Here is a 13548-nt window from a genome sequence, read left to right on the forward strand (position 1 = left end):
AGGCATCCCGATATGAGATTTTAAAAGCTCTGAGTCATTCTCTCCCTTTGGTGCATGATGTGGATTTTCAATATTTGGCAGCAAAAACTGAGCATTTCACTGGGGCAGATTTAAAAGCTTTATTATACAATGCCCAATTAGAAGCAGTGCATGCTAACTTGAACTCAACTTTGCCACATGTAAGTATATTGAATTTTTTTTAAAAAAAAATTGTTAGCCTTTAGTTGATCATTGCTAAAATAAGTCAATGGTTGGGAAAATCTGATAGCTAGTAGCCAGAGCATTTAAAATATCTTACTTAAGCAAATATTTTGCATTCTTAATATTCCCAAAATATTACTTTAACTTCCTTCCACTGTAAAAGTTATGAAATTGAAGTGAGTATTGTAAATTTTACACATATTTCTATGGAAATTCCAATCATTTAAAAGCTTCTCCCCTACCTATTTTGGTATTGAATATTGTTCCATCACTTAAGCCACTGAAAATATGAGTATGCTTGCTGTAGATTTGTAGAATTTATCATACTGCAGCAAAATATAAAACATTTCAATGACAATGCAATGTGATTTTTATTCTCTGATCGAGATATATTTTCCCTCTTTTCTGGAGTTGACCACATTAAGTATTGACCACAAGGAGATTAAAACAATCAAGATGGTAAATGGAATTTTGGAGTTTGGGTCACTGTATGGTATATACTGCTGATTACATATATGTTGAATATAATGTTTTTTCACTGATATGTATTTCTGTTTCTTAGTTTTATTTAACAATGGGATTTTTTTTATTTATTGAATTTCTATAGCCGCCTATTCAGCCATGGTGACTCAAGGAGGCTTACAGAATATAAATCCACATTTAAAGCAATAAAAGTAATAAAAAGAATCAAATAAATAAATAATAAAAATCATAAACACCCCGCCCTAGCAATAGCAGACCACACAAGCCATTTAATGGGCTCTATCCTGCTCTGGTATAACCAGGTCTTCAGCGCCTTCTGGAAGGTCCATACTAATCTCTGGGGAATGATGTTCCAGAGATGGAACCACCAGGAGAAGGCCCTTCTTCTGGGTCCCACCAGGTGTATCTCCCTCGGGGAAGGGATCCACAGTATTCCCTGCCTCCTGGCTTTGATGGGCTTTAGAGGTGACAACCAGTGCCTTGAATTGCATCCAGAAACAAATTGACACTTCTGCAGAAGAGATGATACATATGCATACTGGTGCACAGAATTATGCAGGCCACTACATTTTGCACCAACTGGAGCTTCCCGATGTTCTTCAAGGGCAGCCCCATGTAGAGCGTATTGCAATAGTCAAGATGGGAAGGTCACCAATTATCTTTACTCTGCCTACTTGTTATAAATGAACTCATAAATGTTTATCCATTGCTCAAAAAGAGTAAAGGGAGCACTTAAAAAACAGAATATAATTTCATGTAAATCAAACTTCTGTGAAATCAAACTATCCACTTAGGGAGCAACACTGATTGACAGTCAATTTCACATGCTGTTATGCAAATGGAGTAGTTGTGCAAATGAAATATTCAATGAGAATATTTCATTCATTCAGATCTAGGATGTGTTATTTGAGTGTTCCTTTTATTTTTTTTGAGCAGTATGTTTTCATTTTTCTAAATTTATGGAAAATATTTCAATCCAAGAGCAGGTGTTTTCTCACAATGGCTGCAAAGGTTTTTACATAAAATCAATAAGTGCTGAACATTTAAATTGTTTCTAATTAAAACCTAGCTCATGCTAATTAAGATATTTCTGTTTGATATACCTTTTATGTTTGATTTGATAATAAGATTCTGAAGGCAATTTGTAAGGTTATTAAAGTAGAACTAGCAATTGAAACTGAAGCAGCAATAATACAACATACCAGCAAAGGTGTGTATGGGATTTTTAACATCAAACACAGGCGTCTGTGTTTAATTTTTATAGTAGTCATATGGTTGTTATGTTTTATTATTGATGTTGATTTAATTATTGATTGGGAAACATTTGCTTGAGTTTGGTATCGTATGAGTGGCTATATAAATGGGATGGATGGATGGATGGATGGATGGATAGGGTGAGTGGGTAGATAGGAAGGTAGGTAAGTAGGTCGGTAGGTAGATAGATAGATGGAGAGGGAGAGAAAGAATATGTTATCACCTAGTCCAAAGCCTAGAAGGGAGGGAGTAGACAATCATTTCTTAGAGAGATTATATATTCTAGGAGAGTCTAATTTTATTTATTTTCTCCTCAGGAGGTAGGTTCCAGCTCAGATAGTGATCTTAGTCTATCTTCAATGGTTTTCTTAAACCAAAGTAGTGGATCAGAAGATTCTACCAGAGATGGAGAAGGAGGCTTGGAACAATCATTAACTTCCCTTGAGCTGTATGACCTGCTTCCTGAGGATCCAAGATCTAACATCTACCGCCTTTACTTTGGCAGTTCCTATGAATCTGAACTTGGCAATGGAACTGCTTCAGAAATGGTAAATGTAATTGCTTGTTTCCCATGTGATTTAAAAGTCATACAATTGATTTGGAAGGGTCATTTAATTTAGCCCAATAAAATTAAGGTTTCTTGTTGGGAGTGGTAAAATAAAAATAATTCCATGTGTATAAAATAAGCAGAAGGAAATTTGAGTTTGCTTCTCTGGATTGGTACTCGTTCAAATAATTTTATAATCCACTCAATACTCTGTATTGATGGGACAAAAAAGTTGCATCAGTAGATCTTTTTGTATTTGCACTTCCACTCTTCAGCTTCTATTTCCTTTTTAAAAAGAAATCTCTGCATTGAATCTGTTTCCCCAAATGGTTGTTTGAAAAATGATAGAACAGTGATTCAGATACAGAACATACATTATATCAAATACAACAGGGGGCCCCCAGGCTGTGGCTTGCTGGGAACTGGGCCGCAGAAGCAGCAGAAGAGGATGTGGAGCTGCATTTGCACAAGTGGTGGACATGCACACCAAACCATCCTTCCCCACGCCCCAGCCCACCGTCCGATCACAGAGCCAGAAAGATTGGCCTGAAATAAAATTAGGATTGATCTTTCCCTAGTTATTTGTGCTATACAATTAAAAGAGAAAAACATTTGCTTGAGTTTGGTATCGTATGAGTGGCTATATAAATGGGATGGATGGATGGATGGATGGATGGATAGGGTGAGTGGGTAGATAGGAAGGTAGGTAAGTAGGTCGGTAGGTAGATAGATAGATGGAGAGGGAGAGAAAGAATATGTTATCACCTAGTCCAAAGCCTAGAAGGGAGGGAGTAGACAATCATTTCTTAGAGAGATTATATATTCTAGGAGAGTCTAATTTTATTTATTTTCTCCTCAGGAGGTAGGTTCCAGCTCAGATAGTGATCTTAGTCTATCTTCAATGGTTTTCTTAAACCAAAGTAGTGGATCAGAAGATTCTACCAGAGATGGAGAAGGAGGCTTGGAACAATCATTAACTTCCCTTGAGCTGTATGACCTGCTTCCTGAGGGGGGCCCCCAGGCTGTGGCTTGCTGGGAACTGGGCCGCAGAAGCAGCAGAAGAGGATGTGGAGCTGCATTTGCACAAGTGGTGGACATGCACACCAAACCATCCTTCCCCACGCCCCAGCCCACCGTCCGATCACAGAGCCAGAAAGATTGGCCTGAAATAAAATTAGGATTGATCTTTCCCTAGTTATTTGTGCTATACAATTAAAAAGAGAAAAAGAAAACTCTGTACAAAAACTATGATAAAATTGTGGATACCACTATGCATGTGATACAAGTTTATTCCAAACTAGTAGACAATGTGACATCATGATCCCCATTAATAATATCAACACCTTTAAATGCACAGATAGTAATAATACATATAAATTTTGTTATAGACTTTTAAGTAAATTTAAAATCTTGAACAATCTTTTTCTAGCCATCACATACAGGTGACACTCGAAAAATTAGAATATCGTGCAAAAGTTCATTTATTTCAGTAATGCAACTTTAAAAGGTGAAACGTAATATATGTGATAGACTTCTACAGTCTATGTTCGGGGAGCTATGTCATTTTTCAAGTTTCACCTATAGTTCTATCCAACCCTTTTATTTCTTTTCCTGGAAGAAATAAATGTAAGTTTAATCAAAAGCAACTGCTTTACCTTTTGGGCAAAGTGGTGAGAAATTAAGAAAATTAGTTGTCCCTTCTTTTCTTTCTCTGGTTTTTCTATTCTTTTTGTCCTAATCCACTCTGTGATATTTCTGAATATGCCCAAATTATCTAATTTCAGAATGTTCCTCTGTTTCCTATCCTGCAATTTGCAAATTCAGGTGATCCTGGGTCTTTTCTTTTATTACTTTTCAGCAATAGGAGGTGGTCTTTAGTATTCTAGTGCCAAACCATATCAAAAAATTGCAAACGTCTTCTAGAACAGTGTTTTCCAACCTTGGCAACTTGAAGATATCTGGACTTCAATTCCCAGAATTCCCAAGCCAGCATTTGCTGGCTGGGGAATTCTGGGAGTTGAAGTCCAAATATCTTCAAGCTGCCGAGGTTGGGAAACACTGTTCTAGAAGACTCATTCTGGAATGAGACAAGCCTAATTCAGAATGGTCAGATTAGTACATTTTGGGAAAAGAATGGAATGTTTTGGAAAATAGAATACAGTGATCCCTCGATCATCGCGAGGGTTCCGTTCCAGGACCCCACGCGATGATCGATTTTTAGCGAAGTAGCGGTGCGGAAGTAAAAACACCATCTGCGCATGCGCAGATGGTGTTTTTACTTCCACTGCCGCCCGCCCTTCGCCCGCCCACCCCGTTGCTCGCGCCTGGGGTGCGCGCGCGCTTGGGGACACCCCAGCTCCGCTTCCCAGCTGGGAAGCGGAGGTGGGGTGTCCCCAAGCGCGCGCGCTTTCCCCAGCAACGCGCGCGCGCGTGGGGACACCCTAGCTCCGCTTCCCAGCTGGGAAGCGGAGGTGGGGTGTCCCCAAGCGCGCGTGCTTTCCCCAGCAACGCGCACGCGGTGGGGACACCCTAGCTCCGCTTCCCAGCTGGGAAGCGGAGGTGGGGTGTCCCCAAGCTCGCGTGCGCTGCCCGCCCGCCCACGCTGTTGCCAGCTCCGCTTCCCAGCTGGGAAGCGGAGCTGGGGTTTCCCGCGCGCGTGCCGCCCGCCAGCCCACGCCGTTGCTCGCGCCGCCGCTGGGGTCTTACCGGGGCAAGAGGGGGAAGACCCAGGGAAGCCTCTGCCCGGCGGGGAAGGGCACGCATGCACAGATGGTGGAGTTTACTTCCGGGTTGAAAACTCGCGATATAGCCCTTTCGCGATGCTCGAGGACGCGAAACTCGAGGGATCACTGTATTCAGGCACTAGAACATTCAAGATTTACATTTTTTGCTTAACCATTTCCCGCAAAGTAATTTAAATATAAAGCACATATTCATGTTTTAATTATTTTGCTTTAAAATGAGTAGTTGGATAAAACATTTCCTAAATCTTATCTAATGGAATGTTCATTATGGCAAAACTTTTGTTGAGATATTAATAACTTAAATGACATGGTTAACTGTCTTTATGTTTCTTCTCTCCATAGAGTTCTCAGTGTTTTTCAGGATCAAACTCCATAAACCATGAACTAACCAGCATAACTCTGAAAGATTTAGTATCTTCTCAGCCTCCAACCTTAAGAACCACTTTACAGGAAGGTTTCCAAGAATGTAATCAAGAACAAATAGAACAAGTCAGGGCAGAAATCAGTGCCATCAAAGCTAACTACAAAAGCATAAATGGGGTATGGGGAAAACTATAATTTTCTTCTGAGATAAATATTTTTAGATATGGTGTTGCTAACTTAGTTTCCGCAATTACAGCAAAATCATAGCCTAAACTAATGTTTTAACAACATCCATGTTATTTTAATTCAGATATTAAAACAGGCATTTATGACTGAGCATTTATTAAGATTCAAATCAGCGTAATGTATTGACCCAATAGGAATTAAAAGGTGTAAGAATAGAAAAGTTGCAAAATTGAAATATCTTTGAAGTGAGAGAGGAGGAATTGTCTGTCTTTTGGTAAATGTGGCTTTCTTTCTTTCTTTTTTCTTTCCTTCTGGATCAAATTATTTGTAGCTTTGTTTTTCTTCTCTACTTTTTCTTTCCCTGTACAACATCTTTCTGTATTCTATCTCAATCCATCTTCCTTCCCTTTTTTGTCTGTACTGAAATGAAGAAAAGGAATATGTGTGCATTTGTAATGATGGTATCACAACGAGGAGAGAAAAATAATATTTATAATTAATTGACATCATCTAGCTGACACAAATATTTATTTATTTTATTATTTATTTATTATTTAGATTTGTATGCCGCCCCTCTCCGCAGACTCGGGGCGGCTCACAACAAAGTGAAACAATTTACAACAAATCTAAATTACAGTTTAAAAATATTTAAAATATGAAAGATTGTATCTGATTAACAACTGAATTGGTTACTGGGAACTTCACAATTACAGTGGTACCTCTACCTAAGAAAGCCCCTACTTACGAACTTTTCTAGATAAGAACCGGGTGTTCAAGATTTTTTTGCCTCTTCTCAAGAACCATCTTCCACTTACAAACCCGAGCCTCCGAAAATGTAACCAGAAAAGGCAAGGAGAAGCCTCCGTGGGGCCTCTCTAGGAATCTCCTGGGAGGAAACAGGGCCAGAAAAGGCAGGGAGAAGCCTCTGTGCAGCCTCTCTAGGAATCTCCTGGGAAGAAACAGGGCCGCAAAAGGTGGTGAGAACCCTCCATGGGGCCTCTCTAGGAAATCTCCTGGAAGGAAACAGGGCCTCCACCCTCCCTGCAGTTTCCCCAATCACACACATTATTTGTTTTTACATTGATTCCTATAGGAAAAATTGCTTTTTCTTACAAACTTTTCTACTTAAGAACCTGGTCACGGAACAAATTAAGTTCATAAGTAGAGGTACCACTGTATTCCATTTTAGTTTATTGTTGCCTAGGAAATAACATGGACTGTTTATGAGGTCACAGAGAATCATCATTGATTCAAGAATTACTTTTAAATTTTAATTAGTATTTTGTTTTTGCTCACCCTGCTTTTGGGGAAGGGAGATAATGATAGTTCTTGGCAGATGTATATACATATTACATATACATGTACAAATGTATCACAAGCATATATTATCCCATAGGTTGCTATTCAGCTAGAGTTTGGCAACCCTAATTTAAAAAGATAGGCAAGCTGGCTATTGAACAGGACTTACTTCATAGCTGTGTGGTTTGTCAACAACTATCCTGTCACATCAGGCCATCATGTTATAGAATTCTCAGAAATGTTCAAAGGGAGTATTGGGTTATCCTATTTCAGCTGCCCATTTCACCTGGCCTTACAACTTTACTTTAGCCCGTGTTGTCCATCTGTGGGCAAATTGGTTCTCAGTATAAGAGCTAAGATGACAAAAGTACACGGATATTCAAAGAACAACTATCCATTGATTATTTTTTAACATTTAACCATTATCTGGGCTAATGATCCAATATATTTTTCAGCCTCTGACAAAGAACAAATTACACACTTCCCACTTCCTTTCAAAAATATCCAACCAGATTGTTTTATTAAAGTAAGATTCAACTACCAATTGGAATACCATTTGCCTCTGAATATCTTCAAAAGATAGATGCTTTGTGTAATGATGAGACTGGTTCGTTTAGGGTGTATTTTCAATTCCTAGTCAACCTCCTAAATATAACTAACATGCTCTTCTCCACAGTTAAAGAGGAATGTTATTTATTTTCTGTAACTATAAAATTCAAGTATAATTATCTATATCTTTCAAGTACTCACTGAAAATGGGAGAGATTCCATCAGTGAAATGGTGCTAATTATTGAAAAATAATTTTTTAAAGGCTGGGCACTTCTTAGATCGGTGATGGTGAACCTTTTTTGGTTCGGGTGCCAAAAGGGTATGCACGCACATGATAGCATGCACATGTGTTCCCACACCCATAATGCAATACCCTCCCCCTGTGCATGTGCCCAACCTCCGCAATGTGTCCCCGCGCATGCACACAGCCGCACACACACACACCACATGTGCACAGGCCTCACTGAAGCCTCTAGACTTCCAGCAGGCCATTGAGCCGTTTTCACCATCCCCAACACTCCGCAGTCTGCATTGGTTGCCGATCAGTTTCCGGTCACAATTGAAAGTGTTGGTTATGACCTATAAAGCCCTTCATGGCATCAGACCAGAATATCTCCGGGACCACCTTCTGCCGCATGAATCCCAGCGACCAGTTAGGTCCCACAGAGTTGGCCTTCTCCAGGTCCCGTCGACTAATGTCATTTGGCGGGACCCAGGGGAAGAGCCTTCTCTGTGGTGGCCCCGACACTCTGGAACCAACTCCCCCCAGATATCAGAGTTGCCCCCACCCTCCTCGCCTTTCGTAAGCTCCTTAAAACCCACCTCTGTCGTCAGGCATGGGGGAACTGAGATAACTTCCCCAGGCCTATACTGTTTATGTATGGTATGTTGTGTGCATGTTTTTAAAATTATGGGTTTTTAGTTTTTGTTAGATTTGTATTATATATTGTATTTCCATTACTGTTGTGAGCCGCCCCGAGTCTACGGAGAGGGGCGGCTTACAAATTTAATAAATAAATAAATAAATAGAAGGATTACCTGAAGCCCGGGGAAAGCTAAAATCATAGAAAAGAAGCCCAAAAATCAGCTGACCAGCACACACATGTGCAATGGAGCTAACATAGGGCAACGCCTTGCGTGCCCTCAGACATGGCTTTGCGTGGCACCCGTGTCATAGGTTCGCCATCACTGTCTTAGATAATGTTAAAAGAAGAAGGAAATTATAAGGCGGCAGTTGCCTTGATTGTAGTGCTACTGAATCACTACAAGAGCATTCGGTGTCATTTTTTTACTTATCATAATGGTAGTTCAGGATAAAATGTTTAGGAGCTTGCTACAAATCTGGATTTGATTGCAAGATTTGGAAAATATACCATTGTCTTAAAACCATGTTTGGTAGAATCTTCATGCTCAGCTGTCATTGTCAGAAGATTAAAAATGTAGTTATTTTAAATATGTTTAATGTTACATTTTTAATATGTTAAAATGTTTTACTTTCGTTCATTTTCCAGGAGGAAGGTGCTGCCTGCACGTCATCAGTAATCAAGAGAACTTTAAATATTTCTCAGGTTCATTTAATGGCTGCTCTTGAAAGTACAAAACCTTCCATTAGTCAAGAAGACTGGAAAAAGTTTGCTGAACTGTAAGTATCTGAGGAATATACAGTGGTACCTCTGCTTATGAACTTCATTCATTCCATGACCATGTTCTTAAGTAGAAAAGAAGAAGCAATTTTTCCCATAGGAATCAATGTAAAAGCAAATAATGTGTGCGATTTGGGAAACCACAGAGAGGGTGGAGGCCCTGTTTCCTCCCAGGAGATTCCTAGAGAGGCCCACGGAGGCTTCTCCCCACCTTTTCCAGCCCCGTTTCCTCCCAGGAGATTCCTAGAGAAGCCCACAGAAGCTTCTCCCTGCCTTTTCCGGCCCTGTTTCGTCCCAGGAGATTTCTAGAGAGGCCCCATGGAGGCTTCTCCCTGCCTTTTCTGATTACAGTTTCGGAGGCTTGGGTTTGTAAGTGGAAAATGGTTCTTCAGAAGAGGCAAAAAAATCTTGAACACCTGGTTCTTATCTAGAAAAGTTCATAAGTCATTCTTAGGTAGAGGTACCACTGCATTCTGTTTTAATGTTGCTCACAAAAATTCTGGAAAAATAGTTAATTTAGTCTATTTCAAAAGCTAAGAAACATATTTAAGGATCTTAAAATTAACAGAATATATGTATATACAGTCATACACATTATATGCAAGAACAGGCAGACACTCTTGCACAGATTTCCATCCTTTAAATTGATCATATGATGGCACAGCTTAATTTCCCTATGATCCCTATTTATTATAATAAAGATTTTGTGTTTTGTGCAAGGTTTGATTAGAACATTTCAAAAGATCTAGGCAAGGGAGCAACCTTCCTATCAGTTTCTCCTATGTGCACATTGAAAAGATGTTCCCACTGTGTTCTCTTTTACTCTCAGAGTACCAGAACTATGAAGAATGTTTTTTTCTTAACATTTATCATTAAGACGATCTGTATCTTCAGTCATCTTAGGCTATATTCCACAAACTGCATTCTTTCTTTTTGCACTTGGGAGTTTTCTTTCATCTGTTTTGCTTAGGACGGCGATGACAAACCTTTTTTGGTTTGTGTGCCAAAAGGATGATGTGGTAGCGTGCACATGTGCATTCCCACACCATTCCAGTGGGTACTTCCAGTATTTGCCCCTAATAGTCTTATGTTCCTCTAACCAGTACTAATAATTGTATCACCACTTCCTTTCATTTGAAAACTTCCCAGACAACCAATAACTAGAAACAACAAGTCTTTGGAGAGGGGCGGCATACAAATATAATGAATGAATGAATGAATGAATGAATGAATGAATGAATGAATAAATAAAATAATAATAAATTTCTTCATTTTGCTGCTTCACCAACTAACTATTCAGTAATCTGTCTCAAAAATTGCTTTTTTCCAGTTTCTTCTATGCTGCTGCTTTTTTTTCTCCAGTCTTATGTTTTGTTTAAATCTGTTGGTTTTGCTTTCCAGGGCATTAGTGGGTACTTTAGGATTAGATATGATAGAAGCTGTTCATAGAATTGGAGGATCGTCAGTTGTGCTGCACTTCTGTTTCTTGACTGATAAGCTATATCTTAATGTAGGATATTAATGATCCTTTATTACATACAAAGATATATATATGGATACACACACACACATCAGTCCCTTTGTATGTCAGAATCCTTTGACCGGAAATTAAATTGCACCATCTCCAAATCAGTGATCAAGTATCTAGCTACTCCATTAAGACATTCCATACCACTGACCATATACTGTCTGCTGTGCAAGGATTTCAATCATACCGAGTTCCTGGAAAATCCATTAAGCAAGAAGAAAGCTTTCTGATTATCTCCCTGTACTGTATTGTCAGCCCTTTGAAGTACACCAGCTCAGGGAACAGTCTCCACAGGAAATGCTCTGTTCTTTATTGATGTAGATCAGTGTTTCCTAACCTTGGCAACTTGAAGATATCTGGACTTCAACTCCCAGAATTCCCCAGCCAGCATTTGCTGGCTGGGGAATTCTGGGAGTTGAAGTCCAAATATCTTCAAGTTGCTAAGGTTGGGAAACACTGATGTAGATTATAGAAACATAGTCTTGAAAGCCAAGGAGAATTAAGGCAGAGCTGGTTTGTATTTCTTTCTTCGTTCCCAGGGTTAAAATTAATCTTAAAATTAAGTTTTGCTCACCATCCAACATCACCTTACTAGTTCTTTACATTCATTAAAAAAAACCCCAGCAGATTATTATTCAGCTGTAACTCTCATTCTTCATATTGTTACCTAACAGTTGTGCCTTATTAATCAGCAAGTTCTGTTGCTTAGAACCTACTCTGAATGCTGGAATATTCTGATTGACATTCAGCATAAGCTCAGAACTCCTATGAGAGGCAAACACTACTCAGATATTCTCTTAAATATTAATGGTTTCACATAGGCAGCTTGTTGTCTTCTGGACTCTTTTGAATCCTCTTTCAAGCTGGGATGATGAGCAAAACCAATGGACCCAGACCCTGCTTTTATTATTCTTGTGACTAGGGCTTTGGTCCTCTTCATTCACAATTGCTATTTAACAATGACAGATAGTTGTATCATTATCATAAGATACTCCTCAAAGGTGGGCCGGTTGCCAAGTACCCCAAATATGACAATGTGGATAAAGAGGCCATCAGAACTTTGAGTCTGGGTCACAGTTAGTCTTACAGAAATCTGCCAGAATTTCAAATCATAGGTTGGGGAGCATTTGTATAGTATTCTAGTTTTTAAAATATCAGCCCCTTTATTTGATTATTATGTTAATGTTTATTAATTTATAGTTTTAATATGAACTGTAATAAAATATACTTAATATATTCTGGTTTTCTCAACAGGGGATGGGACAAAAAAGTAGAAACATTTCTTGACTTTAAAAAAAATATGCTAAACCAATTAATTAAAAATGTTCTTGGGTGGGTTTAATCTGAATATTTACCTCATACTACATTTGCTTGGTACTAATGTGCTCCTGTTTTCTTTCTTTTCTTTCCGTTCTTTTTCAAGTTATGAAAATTTTCAAAATCCAAAGAGAAAAGAATCCAGTGGAGCAATTTTCAAACCAGGACAAAAAGTAACATTAGCTTAACTTCTGTTAAAGAAGTGGTAATCATGTTTACTAAGAATTTTCTAGCAAAGTGTTTATTTGTTGACTTAAATCTATGGACATTTTATGTTACTGTTAATATTGCAAAGAACATTTGTTTACTTGTTAAATTTTATCTATCAGTAGTTTATGTTACTGTTAATATGACAAGAACATTTGAGTATTAATTACTTCATGATTATTTTGCATCATTTTAATTTTCAGGAACTTTGTTTTACTGAAAACTATATTAAAACCTTTTGAGATAATTATCTTTACGTTGTATTCGGTTTTTTCTTGAGGAGATTGATATTCTTGGCTTAGTCTTTCTCTTGCTCTTTCAGAAATAAAATTAAGCAATTTAAAGACTGTCAGTCTGCTTTGAATCGACTTATTGCAATTAAACAAAAGTGTAATTGAAAGTCTAATTATTTATCCATATTTTAAAAAATAATCTAGGCAATAGCTTTCTAAATTAACTCATTATGCTTTATGGAAGTCTTCATGTTCCAATATCTGATGAAAAACTGACTCAACTAAGAGTGAGGCATCCAGCAGATTTTACTGACAATTTTATTTTTAAATTGAAAAGAAATGTAATACTGCCCATCAGGCAATAATTGATATACAGTATATTGAAAATATCAGCCTCTTTGGATGAAAGTAGTTACACCTTGTTGGTAGCTCAGATTAACTGGAGAAGAAAATCTAAGGAAAACAAATCGGAATAAATCAAAGTGAAGTATAATATCAAACTGATATTATAATGATACATGAAAATACAGATACAAATGAGCTCCATGGAAAAAAAATCTCCCTCAGATAGGGGCCCTGGGTGGTATATAATGTAATCAATACATATACAACGTACGTTAACATTAAAATGTTAAAATTAATTTAAAAATTAAAATGTTTAAAATTACATAAGATTTTAAAATATCAAAACATTATCAGAAATTTCAAAAACAGCAGGGGGCCCCTCATGGGCTCAATTGCATGGTTCCTATGTCTCCACACAAGGTTGTGATTTATTAAAATTTAAAGATCACCTTCAAACAAAGAGTTTATAGGGGGTTTTTTTAATTGACTGTAGCAGATTAGTAGTAGTAAGGCTCTAGAAAACAGGAAAGTATTTGAATATTTCTGTATGAAAAAGCTGGCTGCCACAAAGTAAATGCAGTAGATGATTTACAAAGTAAATTTATTTATTTAATTTATTATTTGGATTTGTATGCCGCCCCTCTCCGA

The 13548-nt window shown here is 38.0% G+C and overlaps 1 protein-coding gene across 1 annotated transcript in view; it reads left to right on the top strand.

Annotated features, from left to right (window-relative positions):
• Nucleotides 1-12572, top strand: part of PEX1 (peroxisomal biogenesis factor 1) — a 42521-nt gene extending 29949 nt beyond the window's left edge. Inside the window, exons 20-24 of the mRNA XM_070728240.1 lie at nucleotides 3-179; nucleotides 2256-2486; nucleotides 5572-5769; nucleotides 9139-9269; nucleotides 12222-12572. Coding sequence (XP_070584341.1) covers nucleotides 3-179; nucleotides 2256-2486; nucleotides 5572-5769; nucleotides 9139-9269; nucleotides 12222-12303 — 819 coding nt within the window. The 3' untranslated portion in view covers nucleotides 12304-12572. The remainder of the gene's footprint in view (nucleotides 1-2; nucleotides 180-2255; nucleotides 2487-5571; nucleotides 5770-9138; nucleotides 9270-12221) is intronic.
• Nucleotides 12573-13548: the final 976 nt, after the last annotated feature.

The sequence above is a fragment of the Erythrolamprus reginae genome, chromosome Z, assembly GCF_031021105.1.
Source record: "Erythrolamprus reginae isolate rEryReg1 chromosome Z, rEryReg1.hap1, whole genome shotgun sequence".
NCBI classification, from domain to species: Eukaryota; Metazoa; Chordata; class Lepidosauria; order Squamata; family Dipsadidae; genus Erythrolamprus; species Erythrolamprus reginae.